Genomic DNA, 12,929 nt, shown 5'->3' with positions numbered 1-12,929 from the left:
GCAACCCCAGAGGGCCAGTGTCTCCCAGCTCAGCAAAGCAACAGCTTCAGAACCTCCTAGACTGCTGCGGAAAATGCAGATCCCTGGCCTGCACTAGACTCTCTAAATCCAAATCAGAGGTTCTGGAACTGTTTCTTTTTAACCAACACCTGAGCCGAGGCTCTGGCACACGGCCGCCTGCTCTGCAAGGCTTCTGGAGAAACCTCCCTTTTGGAGAAACCTCTCTTTAATACTGAAGCAGAATCCCCAGTGAGTCAGGATCCCTGTCCCCTACCCCCACCCCCGGTCTTGGGGAACAGCACTGGGCTCCTCCTGGGGCCCTAGGGAGGCGTCCCCCTCCATGCGAGAAGGAGAAAGACTCTTCAGGCGCAGAAACATTAGACAAATCAGAGCTTTTATTTACATAATAGGGCGAGAAAAGCCCATGAAAGAAGCCTCTTGGTCAAGCACAAAAAAGGAAAAGCTCCGTTTTGAGTAGGGTGTGGACACTGATAAATAGTTTCAAAAATGGAAGGGAGAGAAAAGGCAAAGAGGAAATTTGAGGCACGGGTGTCCCATCCGGGGAGTGACAGCTCACCTGCTGGGACAGGACTGTGGCTCCCGGACAATCCCTGCGAGTTCAGGCTTTGGAAATCTCTAGGTTAATTCTCAACCAGAATTCAAAACCTCAGGGCCAAACATGTTGGGTCTCATAGTGTCTCTAATTTGTGGGGCTGTGGGTGGGGGGCTCCCTCAGATGAACCTCAGCCGCTCTCGTCCCTCCCAGTCACAGACTCGACGCCAGGCCACCAGGAAGGCATCCTCTGAACGCCCCAGACTCCTCCCTGCCGCCCATCTTTCCTGTCACCTGAGGCCACACAGGTCTGATTCTCTTTCCCACTCAGCTGGGAGGCTTTGCTTTTCCTTCCACCGCCATCTCCCCTTTGCTCCACGCAACCAGGCAAGCTCTGATTATGCTACGTGTACAAAAATGTGCACTTGCAGCATTTGCGCTAACACAAGGCCATTCCTGTTCTCGTGTTCCTCACACACATTCTCGATGCAGGACTTGGATCCAAGTTCCCCTTCAGCGTGAACCTCCAAAACACGACGCTGCGTCTAGCTTCACAGCTACAACATTCTCCTCCACTCGTTCCTCTTTCCGTCCGTCCGTCTGTCTGTCTTTCCCTCTTCTCCACTTCTGGGAGCCACCTGGTGGGGCCTGATGGGTGAAGCGTGAGCACTGAGGCCACCTGTGCCTGGTCCGGCAACTCTCACCAGGAGAACAAACAGCCGTTGCCATGGATCCCGCAATCTAGTCCTCAGTGACTCTTTTGGGCTTCTGGATATTCTGGAAACCATGTCAGAACAGGGCCCTGCCGTGGAGGTTCAGCAGGCACCTCCTTGTCCAGCAGTCCAACGGCACAGACCCTTGCCCAGCCCAGCTTCAGATCCAGCTGAGAGATGTCTAGCCGGGCAGCACAGAAGAGGGAAAGGATGTGGCAGAGGCAGCCAGCGTGAGCTCACAGGCCTCAGGAGGTCTGGGAGCACCAGCATGGCGGCACCTCTGCCCACCCAGCCTCCCCTGGCCCTGCCCAGAGCCTGAGATGTTCCAGCGCTGATAACCCGGCCCCGGCTCCTGTGCTTCCTCTTCTCCCGTTCAGCATCCTTCTTCTGCTCCCTCTGCACCTGTCTCCTACTTTCCGGCTCCTTCTCTAAGTCATCCGCTTTCACTTCTGGGTGTGGCATCTCCCTGCTTCCCAAGGCAGAGCATCCTTGGTGCTGGTGTCGAGGAGGAGGGCGTGGATGGTACCGGGCAGCCAAGGCAGGAGGCCCACGACCTCAGCCGGCCCCTGCCACGTGGCTGGGGCGGCCTGGGCGGGACTGGACACAGCCGTCTTCGGGAGCACTCCCTCCCTCAAACCACCTGCCCTTGAACTTGCCAACCCTCCTCCCCCTCATCGCTACCTCCACGTTCATGTCAGAGAAAAAGGGGAGGAAAAGGACAAGCCTTCATCTACTTTCAACAGTCATGACTCATCGCCAGTCCCGGTTTCAAAGCATCGTTGCCTTCAAAGAGATGTTTCTTCCTTCCTTCTTCTCCAGCCTGTAATTAAACTCCTGGTGGCAGAGGAGTGCAGGAAGGAGATGGGTGTGGGAGTGACTTCAGAAACAAACGGTCCCTTTGGTGCCCTTAGAAGCCGGGCAGCCAAGAGCCGAGAGCCCTGTCAGCCTTCGAGCTTTCCAGAATAGAGGAAATCAAGCCCACTCGCTCCAGATCAAGATCCGCCCCATCCCCCATCCCTAACGACCACTCAGCTACCCCCCCAGTGTGCTGGCTTCTGGCCGGTGCTTGCCCCCGTGCGACCCCCCCCCCCACCGCCCCACCGCCACCTTCAGGGGAGGCTCGGGTTTTAGCAAACCGATTCTCATCCCAAACCTGACTTCAGCCTAATTCTCTGCGGGATTGTCCATCGGGGCCACCCGTGTCCGAGAGGAGACGTGGACAGCTCAGCAGATGGGCGCGGGTGACGTGTTCAGACCACTCATCCGACTCAACCAAGACGTTTTGTTTTTTCTTCCAAGTATTTTGTGGGTTCAAGTCTGAAATGCTCCTGGGTTCACGCTGTTCCCAGAACGGGGGGGCTGCCGATCACTCACACGGCGTCTCCGCTAGCGGACAAAGGACACCACGCTGGTGGCGACTCCGAAGGGAGCAGAGTAGGCTGCAGCGAATCCTTGCAGGCCCACGACAACGTAGCGACATCCTTTGGAGAGAACCTTCCCGACGTTCTGTGTGGGGGACAGAAGAGAAAAGCAAAGGGTTAGGCAGCTCTGTGATCTTTCATGCACAAGGGGGACATACATGAGACTCTCTCGGCCTCCCTTTCCCAGGGAAGTTCAGCACATCAGCATTTTCCCGCAGCTCTGGGACCCCCCCAACCCACCTCCCATCATAAGAACATGCAGGGGCGCAGAACACACATCGGGCACCTTGATGAGGGTTTTCCAGCCCCCCCGCCATGTTTCTAGAAAGTGCAGAGATCTTCTTAGAAACAGCAGTGAAGCTGCTGGTTCTGAAACCAAACCAGCTGTTCTGTTTTTTCAATTTATTTTTTATTTTTTTTAGGGCCACACTTGCAGCATATGGAGGTTTCTCTGGTTGAATTGGAGCTGCAGCTGCCAGCCTACACCACAGCCACAGAAACACAGGATCCAAGCTTTGTCTGCAACCTACACCACAGCTCACAGCAATGCCAGACCCTTAACCCACTGAGAGAGGCCAGGGTTTGAACCTGCATCCTCATAGATGCTAGTCAGATTCGTTTTCACTGAGCCACGACGGGAACGCCTGCATTTTTTAAACCAAAGCCCTCTCTACTCTGTTTCAGCTATGTGACTGCTGGATTTGCTGAAGGCTGGGTTGGGTTTTCTTTCATTCACCTGATCTGAAAGCCCCCCTCCCCCTCCCCGGCCGCCCTCTGCCTCCAGGCCAACTCCTGTCTGACCCGAGTTTCAAGTTTCGTGTCTTTAAAGTCGCCGCTCTTCAGCTGCTGCATCCACGCAAGTCTCCCGTTCCCAACACAGTCCTCTGCTCCTTGAGGGTAAGAGGCGGGTCTTTCACTCGTCCTCCTCCTTCTCTTGCAGGCCTGGTGCTGGACCGAGGGCCTCCAGCGGGTGCGGGAGGAGCGGCAGCGAAGAAGTGAACGCCACCATCCACGGGCGGATGCTCTGCGGCCCCTCCCCTTCCCCAACTTCTGTCATCCTTCCCCAAGACGTCGACATCCACGTAGGTGACCCGGACATCATCGGACACCTTGTCTCTCCCCCCTCCGACTTGCCCGACTCTAAGAATCACTTCACGATCTCTGCTCACCATCACAAACCTCGCTTGGACCCCCAGCACCGCCCGGCCAAGCCAGCCCGGGCCAGGCTGCCCGTCCCTCTCTCCCAGGCCTGGCCAGGCCACTCTGCCGGTCAGGCTGCCTGTCTGTCTGCCAGATCCTATTTCCTGTCTTTTCCTTTCTCCGCAAGCCTTCCTGCCCCGAATGCACACACGCACACAGTGCCTGTACCCTCAATAGATGATCCCACTGCATCTCTCCCTCAAAGACTCAGAGGTTGTTAGGGATCCCCCATCACCGTCTACACCTGCCCTGGCTTCTCCTCCCACCTGGCTGCGGTGCCAGAGGACAAGATGGCCCTCTTCCTGCAAGGCTTGTCACTTGCAGTTGGTACTCTCCCTCCCCTCGCCCTGGGCTTTCTCTTCCCCAGCATCATCAGCCTCCCCACTGAGCCATTCTCCTGCATGCATGCGCGCGCACGCACGCACGCACACACACGATTCCACGCCCTTCTCTGGGTCCTACCCCAGGTCTCCACTTCCTTCAGGCCAAACCAGCGGAACGAGCCGTCCAGCCGTCCGCCCACACGGCCTCCACTTCCTCCCTGCCTCTTCCTTCCCGCTACACCCTGGGCCCCCCAGGATCACTTGGTCACAGTCGTCTGCCACTGCCAGGGTGCCTGCGCCAACGAGTACGAGTACATCTCTGTCTTGCCCGACCTCGCAGCAACTCTGGACAGACTTCAGGAAACAACCACTCGGCCGCTTTGACTCTAGAGTGTCTTGGTTTTCCTTTACCTCACATGCAGCCCCTCCGCAGCTTGTTTTAAAAAATACTTTTATTGAATTATAGTTGATCTAGAATGTTTCCAGGTGTACAGCAAAGTGATTCGGTTTTACTTGTACATATATCCGTTCTTTTTAAGGCTGCGCCTGTGGCATATGGAGGGTTTCAGGCTAGGGGGATGAAGTGGAGCTGTAGCCACCAGCTTACACCACAGTCACAGCAGATCGGAGCCCCATCTGCGACCTACACGGCAGCTCGAGGCAACACCAGATCCTTGACCCACTGGGCGAGGCCGGGGATTGAACCCACATCCTCATGGATACTAGTCAGGTTCTTAACCCACTAAGCCACAACAGGAACTCCTATATGTATTCTTTTTCAGATGCTTTCCATTATAGCATGGGCCCTTGCTGTTTATTTTATATACAGTTTGTATCTGTTAATCCCAAACTCCTAATTTATCTCCCCCCCTTTCCTCTTTGTTAACAGAACGTTTGTCTTCCATGCCTGTGAGTTTATTTCTGTTTGTAAATAAATTCTTTTGTATCTTTTTTATCTGGCCACGCCCAGGGCATACAAAAATTCTGGGGCCAGGCATCAAATCTGCCCCACAGCAGCAACCTGAACCACAGCCGTGACCCAAGCCATAGCAGTGACACCACCAGATCCTTAGCCCACGAAACTAACAGGGAATTCCTGTATCTCTTTTAGATTCCACACAGAAGTGGTATCATCTGCGTGTCTTTCTCTGCCTTCACTTGGCATGATCAGCTCTAGATCCACCCTTGTCGCCAGTGGCATTATTTCATTCTTTTCTCTGGCCCTCTTCTGCTTTCTTTACGGAATTATCCCTTCCACCAAACTTTAAAAAGCTGAGTTCTTCAGCCCCGTTCTCTACATTTTATTTTTAAAAAATACTTTGACCTATAATCTCTCCAGGGGTGGTCTCACCATTTCGGATGACGTTAAGTATTTCTCACAGGCTGATAAATCCCAAGTTTATATCTTCGGCTCAGATGCAGAGCCTCAACTCTCTTCTCTCTGCCATCCTGTGAGACCTCACATCCTCTGGCAAACACTCTCCCTTGCAGGGACAAGCAGATACACCTAACTTGGTTGCCTCCCGGTCTGTTCCTAGGGGCCGTGGGCTATCAGGCTTCCACAGAAAGGGCGCACCAAGGTGTTACATGCCTCCAAGATCACACAGCTGGTAAGAGGCAGAGCTGCAGTTCAACCCCAAAGAGATCTCATCTCAAGGCCTGTGTCCTTAACAGCTCCGGTCTTTAATGAAGGCAGTATGTAACCTTGCAGTTGACGGCTGGTGGCCTGGGTTTAAAGTCCAGCCCAATCTGTTAAGTTTCCTTGGTCTCCGTGACCTCACCTATAAAATGGGAATATTTAGTAACCACCTCATTGGGTGAAGAGGATTAAAAAAATGGGTTTATGTAAGGAATGCAATTAGAACAGTGCCTGGGGAGTTCCTGTTGTGGCTCAGCGGAAACAAACCCCACTACACTCATGAGGATGCGGGTTCAATCCCTGGGTCTGTTCAGTAGGTGGGGGATGTGGTGTTGTCTGGAGCATGGCTCAAATGCTGCATTGCTGTGGCTGGGGTGTAGGCTGGCAGCTGCGGCTCTGATTCAGCTCCTACCCTGGGAAGGAGTTCCACACACCATGGGTGCAGCCTTAAAAAAGGAAAAAAAAAAAAAAAAAAAGATTCAGTGGGAGAATTTTACTTACCTGTTTGAAATAACAAGAACAACTGTTCTTGGGAGCAAGTGTCATGGTCCAGAGCATCTGTCATGAGCAGTGCCCTGGGATCACGGGCGGCCTGCCTTAAATCTGACATTTTGTGTATTTGCACAACCTTTTTCCCCAGCCTGCTATTTTAAAAAAACTGCTTGTCACTTCATCTTTGCAGCTGAGAAAAAAAAAAAAGGTACTCAAATAGCTCGTTAGCTAGAACGCAGTCAGGACCCACACTTAGGAATGTGGTGCCAAGAAGCGTAAGATCTCAGTGACCTTTTCAGGGTCACCAGAGGGAGCGGCTTTTGAATCTTGGATCCAAACAGCGCTTTCAACCCAAATAACCTTGGGGGCAGGGAGGGGCACCAGGGGACCGTGTGGGAGGTTGAACAACCCCTTCCCCACAAGAGGCTCATGTCCTGATCCTCAGCATCTGTGACCGTGTTGTCTTCTGTGGCAAAAGGGACTCTGCAGACATGATTTAATGAAGGATCTTGAAACGGGGAGTTATCAAGCATTACCCAGGGTGGCCCCATCACTCTAAGGATTCTTCTATCTTTATAAGGATGCAAACAAGGACTACTGTCCTTATAAACGGGCCCCATCACTCTAAGGATTCTTTTATCTTTATAAGGATGCAAACAAGGACTACTGTCCTTATAAACGGGAGTCAGAGAAGAGAAGCAGTGACCGACAGACAGCAAGAGCCCTGCAGAGGTGATGCCATCGGCCTTGAAGACAGAGGAGGGAGCTGGGAAGAGCAAGGGTTATTCCCTGGAGCCACCAGAAGGAACGTGCCTGTCCCACTGCAGCTCAGGGGGGCCAATGTCAGATTTCTGGACTCTAGAACCGCAGAAGAATAAAGCTGTGTTGTCCTAAATCACTCCATCTGAGCTAATCTGTCACCGGGAAACCAATCCAGGGAGTGAGGCTTTTCTGGAGGGTCCCCAGTATTCAAGGAACCCCAAAGATGTCAGGGTTTCACTGCCCCCTCCAGTCTCAAAAAGGGAACCGGCTCCAAGAGATCCCTTTCTGGGAGTTCCCATTGCAGCTCAGCAGGTTAAGAACCAACATAGCATCCATGAGGATGTGGGTTCAATCCCTGGCCTCGCTCAGTGGGTTAAGGATCCAGCCTTGCCATGAGCCATGGTGTAGGTCGCAGACATGGCTTGGATCCGACGTTGCTGTGTCATTGGCCAGCAGCTGCAGCTCTGACTGGACCCCCAGCCTGGGAACCTCCATATGCCACCGGTGCGGCTCTGGGGAGAAAAGTCCCATTCCCCAGAGAATAAAATCAAGTCTTTGAGTCTTCAGGTGTGAAGTATGGTCAGGATCTAGGCACAAAGCTGAGGCAGGTGGTCCACTCCAGACGCTGATTTTGTTTTTCCCCGACTCAGAGCTCGTTTAAAAACTGATCAGAGAAGAAAACTTCCTTTGGGGCCTGTCCCTTCCTTAGTTAAGGGCCAACGAGTTACAGAAGCCGCCACATGCCGGCTGAGTTCTCAGACCTCCCTGCGGCTCTCTGCCTGGACGGAGTCGCTCATTCTGGACCACAGCCCTAGAACCACCCCCACGACGGATGAGGGAACTGAGGCAGAGACAGGCCAGCACAGCCCAGGGTCACACAGCCAGCAGGGGCGGAGGCTGGCTTGCACCTGGCAGTCTGGCTCCAGTGCCCGGTCGGAATCCCCTGCTTAGAACATGACATCATTCTTCTTCCCCTTGAGCCAAAAGTTATTCCACGCCCTGTATTTTCCTTCTCCAACTCCCTCCTAGTTTCCTGATTAACAATTTTTTTCTTCTTCAGCCACACCCAAGGCATTTGGAAGTTCCAGGGCCAGGGATGGAATCCGAGCTGCAGTTACACTTCTGCCACAGCTGCGGCAAACCCGGATCCCTTAAAACCCACCACACCTGGCTGGGGATGGAACCTGCACTGCCTCAGGGACAAAGCCAGATCCTTAACCCACTGCACCACAGCGGGAACTCCCCAGCTAACAAGCTTGAATAACTTCCCTGACCCACGCCTCTCCCCGTGGCTCTCGGAGGCGCCTGGGAAAGGCCAGCTCCTGTTGAAGGTAACTTTTGGGGTCTGGTTCCCTCATTGCCCTCCTCGCTCCATCCACCATTACTGCTTCTGCACAGGCAGGGGCCAGCGAGGCTCCTGACTCCCAGCTCTGCTGCTCTTTAGCTGGGCGGCCTTGAACAAAGAGCTTAACTTCCTGAAACTCCAGTTTCCTTCCCCGCACAATGGGAGTCCACTGCTTTCCAGGGTCGTTGAGAAGATTCAGGGTGAGGGAACATTCTATGTGTTGTGCCCACAACAGGGCACCCGGCAACCACTAAGCACGCAGCAAACACGCGTCCAGAACACAGCATTCTCACAGCGACTAATGCACCATCTGAACAAGTGCATCAGTTCTTAAAAATCAACTGGGACCGCTGAGGGCCAAGAGTCCCAGGCACCCAGCCTTCCAAGCCCAGAGCCTCCTGCCAGAGGCGGGAGCAGCGCAGCACTGGGTAGACCCTGCTTGGGGCCCCAGAGCAGCGAGGGAGCCTATCCTGGGACCTATCCTAGGACAGTTCACAAAAGCCAAACCCCTTTATATATTTATTTTTAAATGTTATTGGCGTATCGTTGATTTACAATGTCATGTTAGCTTCAGGTGTACAGCAAAGCGCATCAGTTAGATAAACACACACACCCATTCTTGTTCAGATTCTTTTCCCATCTAGGTTACTAAGGACTATTAGGCAGACTTCCCCGCAGGCAAACCCACATGCATCAAGCAGTCGCTCTGCATTTCTTCTTCCCTCCCTGGTAACCATCAATCTGCCTTCCGGTCTCTCTGGATTTATCTACCCGAATATTTTATGTAAATGGAGTCATACCTATGAGGTGTGACCTTGTGTGCCTGCCTTCTTTCAATTAGCATCAATTAGCACCATGGTCTGTCTATATTATAGCATGTATTTCGTTCCTTTTCATGGCCAAATAATATTCCATCGTATGTATGGACCATATGTTGTTTATCCATTTATCAATCAAGAAATAGGATCTGGGTTGTTTCCACTCTTCAGCTGCTGTGAATAAAAACGCTGCTGTGAACATGCATACATATATGTACCTATTTTCGGTTTTGAGGGGTATGTACCTAAGAATGGACTTGCTGGATCATATGGTGGGTCTATGCCTAATCCTTGGAGGAAGTCCCCAGGTGTTCTCACAGCAGCTTTACTGTTTTACGTTTCCACCAGCAAATCACAAGAATTCCAGTTTTCCACATCCTCGCCAACACTTGCCATTTTCTGTTGTTGGTTTGTTTGGGTTTTTTTTTAGCCGAGCTCGTGGCATTCGGAAATTCCCAAGCTAGGGATAAATCCCGTGCCACAGTAGTGATAACACCAGACCCTTAACCTGCTGCGCCACAAGACAACTCCTATTTTATGGGGTTTTTTCCCTCTAATATGAGTGGGTGTGAACTTGTACCTTATCATTAACCTATGAAACCTTGACTCATCCTTCTGTGCCCAGTTTCCATTTCATTTTTTTTTTTTTTTAGGACCACAGGTGTGGCATATGGAAGTTCCCAGGCTAGGGGTCGAATTGGAGCTGCAGCTGCGGGCCTACACCACAGCCACAGCAATGCCAGCGCAGATCCAAGCCAAGTCTGAGACCTACACCACAGCTTGCGGCAACGCCGGATCCTGAGCCCACTGAGTGGGGCCAGGGATTAAGCCCTCATCCTCCCGGATGCTAGTCAGGCTCATTTCCCCTGAGCCACAATGGGAACTCCTCCAAGTCATCAATGATTTGAAAACTCCCCTGACAACTGCATCCCTGAAGATGAACCACCCAGGCTCTTCCCTCAAAGCCCCTTGGCAGTGCGCCCCACATGCCAGCATCTCCTTGGGGGGCTGTGGCCCTCTCTAGGGTAGGACTGCAGCGTATCCATTTCTGTGTCTCTAGTCCTCTGCACAATGCCTGGTACATAGTGAGAATGCAAAAAAGCAACTTCAGTTCGGCCAGCCTCTGAGCTGCACTGCCCACGCTGTGGTTCCCCAGCTGAGAGGCAAATGATGGCACTTTTCTCGCTCAGCTGGGATCAAGAAGAGGGCTGATTAGTCCTAGCATGACTCTAAGCCTGCGAGTTCTAACTGTATCATTTTTATTAATACATTTTGCCACTGCCTGCTGGTGCACTGCTCCCAAAGCGACTGACCTACCTTGAAAGAAGATGCTCAACCTCAGTTTCTAGGTGTGGAGCCGGGCTGGTTTCAGGTAAGATAAGAGGTCCAGCAGAGGACACAGATAACTGGACATTGTATCAGATGGGCCCCTGGCCTTTGGCCAGGATGGAATGAGCTCTGGGATTTTCCTTCAGGTGGCCTTGTCCAGCCCAGAGACCAGGGGCAGCAGTGGCTTCAAGTGTCCCAGGGCAGAAGCATGTGGGAACTGCCTCTGGGCTTTGATTTCTGAGAACGAAACTGCCACTTTATCCCATATTCCTGTTCTCGTTCTCTCTCTCTCTCTCTGGCTTCTCTCTCTCTCTCTCTTTTTTTTAGGGTCACACCTGAGGCATATGGAAGTTCCCAGGCTAGGGGTCCAATCAGAGCTGCAGCTGCCGGCCTCCACCACAGCCACAGCCACTGGCCAGATCCAGATCCCAACCACATCTGCGACCTACTCCACAGCTTGGCACAGGCCAGATTCTTAAACCACGGAGGCAGGCCAGGGACGGAACCTGCATCCTCATGGATACTAGTAAGGTTCTTAATCTGCTGAGCCACAGCAGGAGCTCCTCTCACTCTGGCTTTGTCCCAGACAACCGCCCCCCATCCCACGAGCGCCCCCCCCCCATTGCAAATGACGGTGTGTTCGCATTACGCAGATGGCTGGCGGGGAGAAAGTCGTTTCATCAAGAGCGTATTTATGGATTTTTGAGCTCCCAGGCCCCGGAGATCACCTTGGGAATCTTTTGGGGAGTAACCTAAACAATTCTCAGCTGGTGGGACATCCTGGGCAGACTGCGGCCGGAAAACAGATAAACTGGGCAGCAACTCCCTACTTGCAACTGGGTCCCCGTTTACAATCCACGCTGATCCTTCAATACCCCGCTTGTGTAGCACGGACCTTGATTCCGGTCCTACCAACCGCACAAGGGCTGGTGAGACCCCCGCCCCGAGACCAGAACCGCCGGGACGCAGCCCTCCGGAAGGTTCGTGAGCGGGGAGCGGGGACACTTCCCATGTCGTTTCGACCGCTCCTCGCCGCTGAGCTTCTCCCTCCCTGCCCGCGTCATTCGCGGGTGGGCGTGGGGGGCCGAGGCGGTCAGACCTCGGGGACCCGACCTAACCCTCCGGGGCGCCGCGCGCTTCCGACCCCCGGGTCGGTGGACACCCGGGACGCCTACCTTGCCGTACTTCTTCAGCTTCTGCCGGTACTTCTTCTTGGGCTTGTCGCCGGGCGCTGGCTCCTCCAGCGGCTCGTAGCGCTCGGGGAGGACGGCCAGGTGCACCTTCCGCGCGCCCCGGGTCCCCGGGAGCCGCGCGCGCTCCGCGCTCTCCTCCTCCTCGGCCCCGCTCTCCAGATGCTCCAGGATAGCGGCCGCCTCCTCGTCCCGCTCGGTCCGCCCTCGCGCCCGGAAGAGGGGCCCGCGGCGCGGGAGGCTGCTCGCCGCCTGGGTCCGGAGCCTGGCTCCCACCGTCATGATGCCGCCCGCCCTCCGGCTGAGGTCGGTACTGGAAGACTGCAACCTTTGCTCCCTGCCCGCGCTCCTGCCCGCGCCTCCACCCCCGCCCACCTGCTGCCCGGCCCAGCCCAGCCCAGCCCAGTCCCGCCCAGCCCAGCCCGGCTTGGACGGGGAGGGGGCACTTGGAATTGCAGCGCCCCCTGGCCGTGGGGCTCGCGGTCAGCCCCAAGCTCTAGCATCCCATGAACACAAAGCAGTTCAGCCGCACGCGCCACGGAACAAGTGAATCCCGAATGGTGAGACTTCATTAGCCCACGTGCAAACTGGCAGAGATAGTGATGGATGATGAGATGAGAGTAATAAAGATTACACCCAGTGCTGGTCAGGGTTGGGGAGATGATGGTTATGCTACGGTATTCGTGGAACGCAGACTGGAGACAAGGCTTTAGAAAGGCAATCAGAAAGTGTTTATCAAGAGTTCTTGGAATTCCCATTGTGGCACAGCGGGTTGAGGATCCAAAGCTGTCTCTGCGGGGGGCGGGGGTTGCTGTTGCGGTGGGATTGGAATCGATGGCCTGGGAACCTCCACCTGCAGCGAGTGCAGCCAAAAAAAAAGAAAGAAAGAAAGTTCTGAAAAACAGCCCTATCTTTGTAGATGCCTGTGCTGCAGGGACATTCTGTAACACAAGGCAGCGGGTACGAAGTGTTAATTGCAGTCTGATTCCAGTGAAAAAGTGAAGCAGACCAGTGGCGATGGACAAGGTAAATTCTGGTGCCAGCATTTAGCATCATATGTGTAATCATTAAAATCATGATTTTCAAGAATGTCGCTCAAAAAAAAAATCACTCTGATAGATACACGTTCTCAGGTCGCTGTGAA

At 53.8% G+C, this 12,929-nt stretch overlaps 1 protein-coding gene across 1 annotated transcript; it reads right to left on the bottom strand.

The window, feature by feature from the left end:
* Positions 374–12,179, bottom strand: C10H1orf115 (chromosome 10 C1orf115 homolog). The gene is made up of 2 exons (XM_003130507.4): positions 11,771–12,179; positions 374–2,772 (listed from the first exon to the last, which is right to left on the bottom strand). Exons 1-2 carry the CDS (start codon positions 12,065–12,067, stop codon positions 2,653–2,655), a joined length of 417 nt encoding a protein of 138 aa, XP_003130555.1. The 5' UTR covers positions 12,068–12,179; the 3' UTR covers positions 374–2,652.

The sequence above is a fragment of the Sus scrofa genome, chromosome 10 (assembly GCF_000003025.6).
Source record: "Sus scrofa isolate TJ Tabasco breed Duroc chromosome 10, Sscrofa11.1, whole genome shotgun sequence".
NCBI classification, from domain to species: domain Eukaryota; kingdom Metazoa; phylum Chordata; class Mammalia; order Artiodactyla; family Suidae; genus Sus; species Sus scrofa.
The sequence above is the reverse complement of the archived record's forward strand: the minus strand, read 5'-3'. Positions and strand labels throughout refer to the sequence as shown.

Excerpts from the sequence above, each read along its gene's own strand:
- C10H1orf115 (XM_003130507.4), bottom strand. The coding sequence starts at position 12,067 with ATGACGGTGGGAGCCAGGCTCCGGACCCAGGCGGCGAGCAGCCTCCCG. Across the intron at positions 2,773-11,770 it reads AGCTGAAGAAGTACGGCAAG|AACGTCGGGAAGGTTCTCTC; the intron begins GTAGGCGTCCCG and ends TCCCCCACACAG.